This window comes from Salvelinus fontinalis, unplaced genomic scaffold (assembly GCF_029448725.1).
Source record: "Salvelinus fontinalis isolate EN_2023a unplaced genomic scaffold, ASM2944872v1 scaffold_2243, whole genome shotgun sequence".
NCBI lineage: Eukaryota > Metazoa > Chordata > Actinopteri > Salmoniformes > Salmonidae > Salvelinus > Salvelinus fontinalis.
Genome location: NW_026602452.1, coordinates 1 through 12560, shown reverse-complemented (window position 1 = coordinate 12560; position 12560 = coordinate 1). Strand labels below are relative to the sequence as shown.

Sequence of the window (12560 nt, the reverse complement as noted above, 5' to 3'; positions counted from 1 at the left end):
GCCTGGACTCCAACCAGGATCTCTAACTGCACAGCTTACCTTAGACCACAGCGCTACTCAGGAGAATTCATTTGTTTTTCAACAGGACAATGACCCAACACACCTCCAGGCTGTGTAAGGGCTATTTTACCAAGAAGGAGAGTGACGGAGTGCTGTATCAGATGACCTGGCCTCCACAATCCCCCGATCTCAACCAAATTGAGATGTTTTGAGATGAGTAGGACCGCAGAGTAAAGGAAAAACAGCCAACAAGTGCTCAGCATATGTGTGAACTCCTTCAAGACTGTTGGAAAAGCATTCCACGTGAAGTTGGGTGAGCGAATGCCAAGAGTGTGCAAAGCTGTCATCAAGGCAAAGGGTGGCTATTTGAAAAATCTCAAATATACAGTATGATATGTTTTGATATGTTTCACACTTTTTTGGTTACTACATGATTCCATGTGTGTTATTTCATAGTTTTGATGTATACACTATTATTCAACAATGTAGAAAATAGCATTTTCTTCTTTGACGCACCTTATGTCTAAACTTCTTTACAGTGAAATGATCTTGGTGATCTCAACTGGTGTTGGTTAAAACCGGTGTCTGATGATTTAAAAATGTTTTGTAATTCTATGAATCTTACCCGGTTGATTAACTCACCCACTCGCCCAAATCTTAAATGCCCAGATAAATCTACCCTGATTGATTTGATATTAACAAATGTTCCACATAAATATTCTGCGGTTGGTGATTTTTGTAATGATTTAAGTGACCATTATGCTGTTAGAAATACTAAGGTTCCTAAGACAAACCCATGTTTTATTCGTAAGAGAAATTTGAAGTGTTTTAATGAGCAGGCTTTCTTTCATGATTTGTTTTATTTTGACTGGAGCAAGATTGAGCTTATCCCTGATGTGGAAACTGCCTGGATATTCTTTAATTATGTTTTCTTCCAAATAGTAAACACACATGCCCCATTCCGCAGGTTCAGGGTTAAAGGGCGGGATAATCCATGGTTTTCTTCTGAGCTGTCTTGTATTATTCACGACCGTAATCTAGCCTGGGCTAAAGCAAGGAAATCATGTTCTGATGCTGATTGGCTTATTTTTAGGCAGTTACGAAACAAGTGTTCTTTTCTTCTCAGGAAGGCCAAGTCTGAATATTTTATGTCTGTTACCACTGATAACCTGAATGACCCTAGAAAGTTTTGGAAGGCTATTAAGTCTATGTCTGGTAACAGTAATGTTACTGAATTACCGTCATGTGTTTTGAAGGACTCTCTTGCTGTATATGACAACTGAAATGCTGAATTGTTTCAATGAGCACTTTGTATCATCTGGTAGGCTGTTTGATTCAGTGTCCTCTGTCTCTGTACAACCCTGTGTGGATGAACCAGTGACCTCTGTCTCTGTACAACCCTGTGTGGATGAACCAGTTAGAGCTGGTCAAACTTTTTGCCATTCTCAGTGCAGGTGGTACATAAAGTCCTGAAATCCTTAGATCAGAGAAAGCCTGCAGGTCTTGATCATTTGGATCCCTGCTTTTTAAATCTGGCAGCTGATTTCATAGCTGAACCACTTACATATCTGTTCAATCTAACCCTGGAATGTAATGATATTCCGAAAATCTGGAAATCAGCATTTGTCCTTGTCACGCCCTGGCCTTAGTATTCTTTGTTTTCTTTATTATTTTAGTTAGGTCAGGGTGTGACATGGGGAATGTTTGTGTTTTGGGTGGTTATATGGTAAAGGGGGTGTTGGGTGTAGTGTATGGGTTTGTGTTGAGTGAAGGTGTCTAGCTGTGTCTATGGTTGAGTGTAGGTTCTAGGAAAGTCTATGGTTGTCTGAATTGGGTCTCAATTAGAGACAGCTGGTTATTGTTGTCTCTGATTGGGAGCCATATTTAAGGCAACCATAGGCTTTAGCTGTTTGTGGGGAATTGTCTATGTCTGTGTCTATGTTGCATGTTTTTGCACTTAGTCATTTATAGCTTCACGTTTGATGTTTTTGTTTCGTTTTGTCCTTCTTCTAATAAAGAAGATGTACTTTCCACGCGCTGAGCCTTGGTCCTCTCTCAGTCCCTTTGACGATCGTGACAGTCCTACCACTTTTAAAAGTGGGAGATCCAACTCTTTTAAATAATAGGTCAATCTCTACTTGAAACCCTTGTGAGTGAACAGCTAAAATAGTTTTTATTTACTAACTCTATTTTATCAATGTACCAATTGGGCTTCAGGAAGAAGCATAGCACAATTACAGCAGCCATGAAGCTTTTAAATGATATCACTGAAGCCCTTGACAAAAAACAACACTGTGTCTCACTTTTTATTGATCTCTCTAAGGCTTTTGATACAGTTGATCATGCTATACTAAGGCAGAGATTTTCGAGTGTAGGTCTTTCAGAGCATGCAGTTGCATGGTTTGCTAACTATCTGTCTGATAGAACTCAGTGCACTCAATTTGATGGGCTTATGTCTGTTAAATTGTCTGTCTTTAATGGTGTGCCCCAAGGCTCTGTACTTGGTCCTCTCTTATTCACTATTTATATAAATGATTTAGACAAAAATGTCCAAAATGCGCAACTTCATTGTTATGCTGATGATACTGTTATTTACAGTTGTGCCTCGTCTCTTACAAAATCTTTCCAGAACTTGCAAACTGCTTTTTATACTGTTCAACATACCTTGTGTCAATTGAAGCTTATCCTCAATACTGACAAAACTAAACTAATGGTGTTTTCTAAAGCAAGAAATAGACCTCTGAAGCTTTCACCTATTACTACCTGTCAGGGCAAGGAGATTGAGGTTGTAACCTCATATAAATATCTTGGAATTTTAATTGCATATTCAACAACTTACAAAAAAATTGAAGCTGAAATTGGGATTTTATTTTAGGAATAAGGCCTGTTTTTCTTTTGAAGCCAGGAGGCTAGTATCAGCTACATTTATGCCTTTACTAGACTATGGAGATATTTTATATATGAATGCTTCCGCTCAGTGTTTGAGATCAATTGATACCCTTTACCATGGCACTTTGAGATTTTTTTTAAACTGCAAAACCCTTACGCACCACTGCACTTTGTATACCAGGGTTGGCTGGCCTTCTCTAGTCACCCGTAGGCTCAGTCACTGGTATACTTTGATTTATTAAGCCATTTTGGGTTTACTACCTTTTTATTTGGGCATTTTTATTGTTCAGAAATGTGGTGGGTACTCTCTTTGTTCGCTGGACTTTATCCTGCTAACTGTTCCAAATGTCCGAACTGAATTTGGTAAAAGGGCTTTTATGTACTCTGCGCCATCGTCTTGGAACGCTTTACAAAATACTTTTAAACTGGAAGAACTTGTCCCGATTGGTATTTTTAAATCACTGATGAATGATCTTGAGACTGATTCCCTGACCTGTCAATGTTTTTAATTTGCTGTTTTTGATTTTTGTTATACTCTTGTGAATTCAATGGTTTCTACTAGATTACTTGTTGTTTGTTTGTATTTTTGTAATGACTTGGTGCTGCCTATCTTGGCCAGGACGCTCTTGAAAAGGAGATTTTAAATCTCAATGAGGCCTTCCTGGTTAAATAAAGGTTAAATAAATAGTAAAAATAAAGAAAACCCCTTGAATGAGTAGGTGTTATAATAGCAATAAGGCACCACTGAGGTTTGTGGTATATAGCCAATATAACACCCCTCCTTGGGCCTTACTGCTTAAATAACCCATCTCTTTTATAACAGGATATTATCATTGACTATATGAAAGTGCATGTATGAATGAGTCTGATTTACCGTTTAATGGCAGGTTCACCTTCTGAAGCCAGGTGAGGTTCCCAAAGCGTGCTGCACAACCACCAAGCTCAGTCCCATCTCTGTACTCTTCTACGCTGACAACAACAACGTGATCCTAAAGAAGCATCGCAACATGGTGGTCAAGACCTGTGATGCCTGTGACACCAGTGGTAGCCCATCTATCTATTCTTAATTTTAATCAACTTAATTGCCATTGTTCCAAAAGAAACAAAGAGGGTAAAATAACTTGCAACCAGCAGTTGATAGTAATAATCTGTCAATATGCTGATAAATAGTATGTATCTAATATATTGATTTTGAGTCAGAGTGGTATATGAACAACACCCATTGGACCTATAACCATACTTCACTTTTGATTAACTAAACTATTCAAATCTACAGTAATTCAGATAATTACATCACCCCTTCATGTCATATATTCTGTGACCAATCAAAGCTGTAAAGTACTGTATCATAAGTATATCAATGCTAAATTTCTGCCCTTTTGATGACTATAATATCTTGTTGAACCATGAATTTGTCATTGTCTCTTTTAGAAGTACTAAACATGGTTTGCAAAAAATACACGTTTTTCTTCTTCTTTAATCATACTTTTAACCAGTACAAGTTAGTAACAATGGAAAATGGCAACAAACAAAAAAATGTTTGGCCATTTTTGTATGTACAGTGTAACAAATACACAGTGATGTATGTCCTTGTCAACAGATATCTGGAGGACTGTATACGGCTATATTTGTAATAAACTATACTGAACAAAAAAACGCAACATGTAAAAGGTTGGTCCCATGTTTCATGAGCTGAAGTTAAAGGTCCCGGGAAATGTTCTGTACGCCGAAAAAAAAAAAGTGAGCATTTCTCCATTGCCAAGATAATCTATCCACATTGAAAGGTGCACCATATCAAGAAACTGATTAACTAGCATGATCATTACACAGGTGCACCTTTTGCTGGGGACAAAAGGCCACTAAAATGTGCATATTTCTAACAACACAATGCCACAGACGTCTGAAGTTCTGAGCAATTCTGTGCAAGTTCTGTGCAATTGGTATGCGGACTGCAGGAATGTCCACCAGAGCTGCTGCCAGAGAATTGAATGTTCATTTCTCTATAATAAGTCGCTTCCAACTTAATTTTAGAGAATTTGGCAGTACATCCAACTGACAATTTTCCTGCCTGCTAGCCATTCAAAATGTAACGATTCCTTTTGGGTGTCAGGGAAAATGTATGGAGTAAAAAGTACATTATTTTCCTTAGAAATGTAGTAAAGTAAAAGTTGTCAAAACTATAAATAGTAAAGTACAGATACCCCCCAAAACTACTTAAGTAGTACTTTAAAGTATTTTTACTTAAGTACTTTACACCACTGTATGTGCTTCAATAGAGTCTGACGTTCAGGGTGGTTGGACATATAAGATGGGGTGCTGGTGAGCTTCTGCCCCCATTTTAGGTCGTCACACAAATATTCCCCCACCCATGTCCATTGAATCATAGTAATTACACCTTAATTACAGGAAGCATAGCAAGAATGAAAGGAATCAATTTATCATTGAATTATTTATCAATCTCGCTTATTAAACCATCATTTCCAGGGGACCTATTGTCCTTCAGGCTTTTAATACAGTCTTATCTCAATTTCAGCTAACTCATCACAAAAATCCCTGAAATCATTATCTTCTTAGCTACTTCTTTGCTACATTGTCTAAGAAAAGATACATATTGGAAGTTGGCTGGGCTGATGTATACAGATTCAGATAAAACTGGGAAACATGCTGAGAGATTTCTTTTGGATTTTCATTGGGAGTATTATTAATCATTAATTGACATATGGAAGGAAGTCTTTTCGCCTGGCCTTTTTTCTAAATTAAAGAAATATCTTTAATCGTCTTGCTCTTACAAACGCTCCCCGGGTCTTTTCCTCGTAGAAACAATCTAACTGCATTTGCAATGATGATAGGTCCAGTAATTCCTGATTAGTTAGTTCCCTTTTTTTAGTTTAATCCATTATTCCCTTTATGATGTCATATTCTTTCTCTCTCTTGGCACGAGCAATTTCTTTTCCCATTGAAATAGCCAAAAGCCTTAATCAAATTTCCTTAGCTCCCAGTATAATATATATTAGCTCCCAAACATATTCATAACACAGGCACAACTCCTGTATTTATCATTAATTCCTGCTACTTCCTTCTTAAATACTTCATTCTCTAGTAAAGTCTTGTTCATTTTCCAGTAACCTTTAACTTTTTTGGGTTGACAAACCATGCATATTTATCTTTATTGAGATCCCGTTGTGGTCTGTTAAAATCCATGGTTCAATCGAGACTGTATCAACCTTGTCAGCAATATCTTCAGATATCAGCCAGAAATCAATACGGGATTGTATAGATAAATCTTTGGTACTCCATGTAAACATAATCTTATCTGGGTTCTTATGTCTCCAAATATCTAGAACACCTAACCTTAGACATATATTCCTTATCTCACAAACAGAATTGCTATCCATAGGAGGCCATCTATCTAGATTATCATGTAATACTGTATTAAAATCTCCACCCCATATTACTTTGGCCAATTGAAATTTAGACATCATTTTACTTATTTTCCTCTCAATGTCTCTAAATAAAATACAGTTACTTGACTTGTTATTGGAAGCTTAAGTATTTACAACAATGAATTGAACATGGTTAACATCTGCCAATAGTATAATCCATCTCCCTGTATTATCTGCTTCATGACTCAATATATGAGCCTTAAAGTTGCCTTTTAAAATAGGGACACCTGCTGACCGATTAGTACCAAATGAAAACCAAATGTCATTCATATCATCACCATTGACACTTCCAAAACGCAGTATCTGTGCAACAGGCATGAGTTTCTTGAATGAAATAAATCGGCACTCTTACCCTTACAATACAAAAATAAAGATCTCCTTTTCAAAAAATGACAGATTCCCCTGGCATTAATAGAAAAAACAGAAATGGACATTTACGATCAAAGTGACTATATGAAGAATATTAAACTTGTATACGTTCACATGAATCGGGTTCTCATAAAAAGAAAAGGTCTTACTAGTTGCAAATAAAAACATACCTTTGCACCACGTAAGTGGTTGATCTAAATTATATATATTTATACAATTCCAAATAACATTGTACTATAGATTGGTAAAAACGAATAGCCATTAAGCTAACATTAAGTGTCAGTGCGAATTTCCCTGCCATAAAAAATATATATATATAAAAAAAGTTTGGCTCACACAAACAATGCTCTTTCCTCAATAAATATCTAGTTTTATCAAATTAGCAAATAAAACTCAGTCCTGCACAACTCACTTGACAAGTCCAGCAGTCAACAAACTAGGCGTCAGCGCGAATTTCCCTTCCATTAACAAAAGCCTTAGCTCCCGCAAAGTATCCCCTTTTCCCTTCCTTCCTTGCTCTCTCAGTTATCGGCCACAGACGATTCAGAGCTTCTTTGTCAAATGGAAGCTGCTCCTTGGTTGGGGTATTCGGTTATGAATCGCATTCACCCCCCTTTTTTACACTGCAAGCATATGAGTGAGTTTCAACAATGCCTCTTTTCTCCTTGGAAGTTTCAACATCTATTATCTCAGCAACAGTTTGGTCATGTCCTGATTACATGCTACTAGCTATGGAGACGTTAGCAGGCTAATTTAACTACACACGCTGACACTTTTCGATAGCTAGCTTGTTCGTTGGAAATAGTCAAAAATATATGTCAAAGGTTTGATTAATTACAAAAGTATTCATTGTATGGTTAGATATCATTTTTTGTGTAAAAAACATATTGCAACTGCAGTCTAAAACTATAAACTTTGTGAGAAAACCCCAAAATTGTTCCTCAGCTAGAAATGTTACTCCCTCTCATGTCGCAATCTTTACCATATCACTGATTTCATGGAGCTCTCCTGCTCATCAATTACTTCACAAAATCCCGCAAACGTGAAAGTGTCAGAAATAAACATTGCGAGTTTGTACATATGTGTGAGTCAGAGATTTGAAAGCAGACGCTTTCATCCAAAACGATGTACAGTAATCCGTACATACATTTTACGTTTGGTTGGCCCAGGGAAATTAGAGTTTTTCGATCTTTTCGAAGCAATTTTTGTATATCTTTCTTTGTAGTACTGTATGTATTCAATCATTTCGAATTGATCACTTCCCACTGGGTACATACATCAATTCAATGTTTATTCCACGTTGGTTCAACGTAATTTAATTGGAATTACATTGATATTGTGTCACAGTGAATTTTATAATCTGCAGTCAATTTAATTATGTTTTCATGTGCCATGATTCTGACATTTTACATATGATCCTCATAGGATTAGGCTACATAATTACAGTGGTGCAGTAAATGTAATCTCAATTCAATACGATGTGCATATACTGTACATATAGCCAATATAGCTATTAAACCCATGTTCAGTGACTAATCTGTGACGCAAATGGCCTAATATGTTTGTGACGTTCCATGAAACCCACGGTATTGTTTAAAACTCGATTCTGATTGGCTTGCAGGTCATTCTACAGTGTAAATTATAAATGAAAACGTGCTTTTATAGCAGTGTTACAGATTCACAATACCGAGCGTGTCTCAACCCGTACCGTGCTTTTATCTACCTAAAGGTATCTTCACGCACAACTGGATAGGCCTTTTGGATACGCTTGTCCAAGGTAAGGATATGCGTCAAGCTATAGCCTACTTTTAATGTTTTAGTTCCGAATTTAAGTTACTCCAGTCAAGTGATTCATCGTAAAAGTTTGTTGTTTTGACTGAGCAGTCCAATGGCCAATAACATACATAGATTATGCATTAGGCAATGCACAAGTCAGTGTTTAGGTCAGAATATATAGTTGCTACTTCCGTCAACTCAAGTTACTCAATTCAAGTGATTAATCGTAAAATTGAGTTGTTTTGACTGTCAAAACAAATAACTTTGATGGAATATTCAAAATTATAATGGCAATTATGAATCACAAATTCACAACATTACTTGCATTTCAATGATTCATCCAGGCCCAAGACATAAAGTTGCCTGAAAGCTGTGTAACAATCATTCCATTGCTGACCCATAGGATGGTAATCACGTACATGATTGGCTTAATCTAGAATCATGGATACCTTTCATGTGAGTACACACACCATTTTTTTTTTTTGTTACATATCTCAGAAGGAAGATACCTCAATATCTGGAAGCACTGTCTCATGTACAATTGTTAATGCTATCTCTGAAATGTCTAACAAAATGTTGACTTGATCGTTTCATCAAGACCCTCTCATCACAAGATGGAACTAGTGGTCAACATTGGGACAATGCAGCCATAAATAACATGGACCAATATTTTAATGGAGGTAAGCACTACACTTCTGATGGGTTTAAAGATTGTATTACATTATCTAAAAGTGAGAAAGTAAACCCCAGCTGTTATTCTTTTCACAGGGAAGGACAATCCCCATTATGCCATGAATGTTTCATTGCTGAACAACCATAGATACGTTTCCTCTAATTTGGCTCCCGTTCCTCCAACAGTGAGCAAGACCTGCCAGCAGAGCTCACTGGAGCAGGGAGACATCCCGTCATCCTTTTGGCACCTGACAAAGTACACTTTTCTTCTTCTAAATAACACTATAGTAACATCTTCTGCACAAAGTTACATTCCTAATAAGATTGGTGTTAAGTGAGAAAGAATTCTAAAGATGGTCCAATGGGCATGGTCTGAAGCCTCTCGTCATCTCAGTATGTTGAACCACCTGATTTCTTGCAGGCTTGAGATTCAAATCCTGCTGAACGATGTTAAGCATTCGATTAACCACATGCAGGGGACGCTGAACACCATGCAGGGGCAGTGTATTGAGTTGCAGACTGCCATGTCTAAGGTAGTGTCAGATGAGTCTCAGATACAGAAGAATAAGTCTATGATGGTATGGTGATAATGATTGAGATGGTGATTATAATAATGATGACTAGCGGTACCCCACCCTACGGGCAGTAAATCATTGGATCTGATTAATTCAATCAATTCAATCTTTGAGGACTGCAACCATAGAAATACAATTTATTTACACTAATAATAAGCTATTGTCAACTTCCCGTCTATGCTTATCTTGCTCATTGCTCACTGTCAATTGCTCACTGTTACCCTATGTGTGCAACTATTATTGATTTCTCACAGAAAAATCATTTGGTTTCAAATGTACATGGGGCCATGTAAATAATTGTTAGGCTACTCATTTTGAATCCACCGGTGGCAACTTGTGTGACCATAAAAGTCTGTGTGCGATTGGACACAGTAAAATTATTTGGTTACTGACCGGCCCTACATTATAGAAGGCCCTTCAAGTCGGAACTAGGAAATTCTGACATTTCTGACTCGCTAACTCGTTATGGAGTGATGATTTCAAGTTTCCCACTTGTGAAGTATCAGAATCAACCAGTAGGAAGCTTTACACTGATAACTTACATTCATTTTAACTCTGAGCTTCCAAGTTTCCGATTGCATGTTAATGCGTCAATAATTGCCATGGTAATTTTGAATGTCCAGTCAGTGAGCATTATGGGTAATTATCCTACATACTTACATCAAATACTTTATGATAGCATCATCTCCTGTAGTAACAGTGCCATTCCAAACACAATAAATGTGAAAATTAACAAAGATACAAAATATTGCTAAAGTGAAGAAAATCAGCTCAAAATTGTTGGAGGAAATGCCCCTGCAGCGGGGAGGCTTACGGTATTATAATATATTGTAGATAACATTAATATAATTTGTGTATTTACAGTATCGTACACATACAAATGAAAGTATATGCTAGGGATTGATCTACACTGAGTGAACAAAACATTAAGAACACCTTCCTCACCTTCCTCACCACCTCAAGCTGAACCTCGGCAAGACGGAGCTGCTCTTCCTCCCGGGGAAGGACTGTCCGTTCCATGATCTCGCCATCACGGTTGACAACTCCATTGTGTCCTCCTCCCAGAGCGCTAAGAACCTTGGCGTGATCCTGGACAACACCCTGTCGTTCTCCACCAACATCAAGGCGGTGGCCCGTTCCTGTAGGTTCATGCTCTACAACATCCGCAGAGTACGACCCTGCCTCACACAGGAAGCGGCGCAGGTCCTAATCCAGGCACTTGTCATCTCCCGTCTGGATTACTGCAACTCGCTGCTGGCTGGGCTCCCTGCCTGTGCCATTAAACCCCTACAACTCATCCAGAACGCCGCAGCCCGTCTGGTGTTCAACCTTCCCAAGTTCTCTCACGTCACCCCGCTCCTCCGCTCTCTCCACTGGCTTCCAGTTGAAGCTCGCATCCGCTACAAGACCATGGTGCTTGCCTACGGAGCTGTGAGGGGAACGGCACCTCAGTACCTTCAGGCTCTGATCAGGCCCTACACCCAAACAAGGGCACTGCGTTCATCCACCTCTGGCCTGCTCGCCTCCCTACCACTGAGGAAGTACAGTTCCCGCTCAGCCCAGTCAAAACTGTTCGCTGCTCTGGCCCCCCAATGGTGGAACAAACTCCCTCACGACGCCAGGACAGCGGAGTCAATCACCACCTTCCGGAGACACCTGAAACCCCACCTCTTCAAGGAATACCTAGGATAAAGCAATCCTTCCGCCCCCCCCCCCTTAAAAGATCTGATGCACTATTGTAAAGTGGCTGTTCCACTGGATGTCATAAGGTGAATGCACCAATTTGTAAGTCGCTCTGGATAAGAGCGTCTGCTAAATGACTTAAATGTAAATGGTAAATGTAAATGTCTATTGAGTTGCCCTCCCCCTTGGTGGTGGACCATTGTTGATACTCAGGGAAAACTGTTGAGCGGGAAAAACCCAACAGCATGGCAGTTCTTGAGACAAACCGGTGCGCCTGGCACCTACTACCATACTCTGTTCAAAGGGACTTAAATCTTTGGTCTTGCCCATTCACCCTCTGAATGACACACATACACAATCCATGTCTCAATTGTCTAAAAATCAATCTTTAACCTGCCTCGTCCCCTTCATCTACACTGAGAAGAAGATTTAACAATGAACATCAATAAGGGATTATAGCTTTCACCTGATTAGTCTATGTCACGGAAAGCGAAGGTGTTCTTAATGTTTAATACACTCAGTGTATGTGTCAATGATGTTATAGATTCCAAGTGGTTGATTTTTTAGGGAATGACTATACTCTCTATATTATACCTGCAGATCATCACAGCAGCCGAAGTTGCTGTGCAGAGGGAGGAGATCCCCCGAGCATCAGGCCTCAACCCGTCACAGAGGGAGGTTATCCTCCAAACAGCCAGTGTCCCTGTACAGACGGAGGGGATCCTCCAAACAGCCAGTGTCCCTGCACAGAGGGAGGGGATCCTCCAAACAGCCAGTGTCCCTGTACAGAGGGAGGGTATCCTCCAAACAGCCAGTGTCCCTGTACAGACGGAGGGGATTCTCTCAGCAGCTAGCATCACTGTGCAGAGGGAGGAGATCCTCCGAGCATCAGGCCTCATCCCTGCACAGAGGGAGGGGATCCTCCAAACAGCCAGTGTCCCTGCACAGAGGGAGGGGATCCTCCAAACAGCCAGTGTCCCTGCACAGAGGGAGGGGATCCTCCAAACAGCCAGTGTCCCTGTACAGACGGAGGGTATCCTCCAAACAGCCAGTGTCCCTGTACAGAGGGAGGGGATCATCCAAACAGCCAGTGTCCCTGCACAGAGGGAGGGTATCCTCCAAACAGCCAGTGTCCCTGTACAGAGGGAGGGGA

At 39.4% G+C, this 12560-nt stretch overlaps 1 protein-coding gene across 1 annotated transcript; it reads left to right on the top strand.

Moving 5' to 3' along the window:
• Positions 1-7219: 7219 nt before the first annotated feature.
• On the top strand, positions 7220-12544 carry LOC129850734 (uncharacterized; the record flags this gene model as incomplete). Its single annotated transcript, XM_055916993.1, has 7 exons — positions 7220-7338; positions 8431-8478; positions 8822-8933; positions 9076-9157; positions 9336-9405; positions 9571-9682; positions 12008-12544. Coding segments are annotated over exons 3-7 (816 nt in total), but the record flags the coding sequence as incomplete, so codon positions are not given.
• Between the last annotated feature and the right edge of the window lie 16 nt (positions 12545-12560).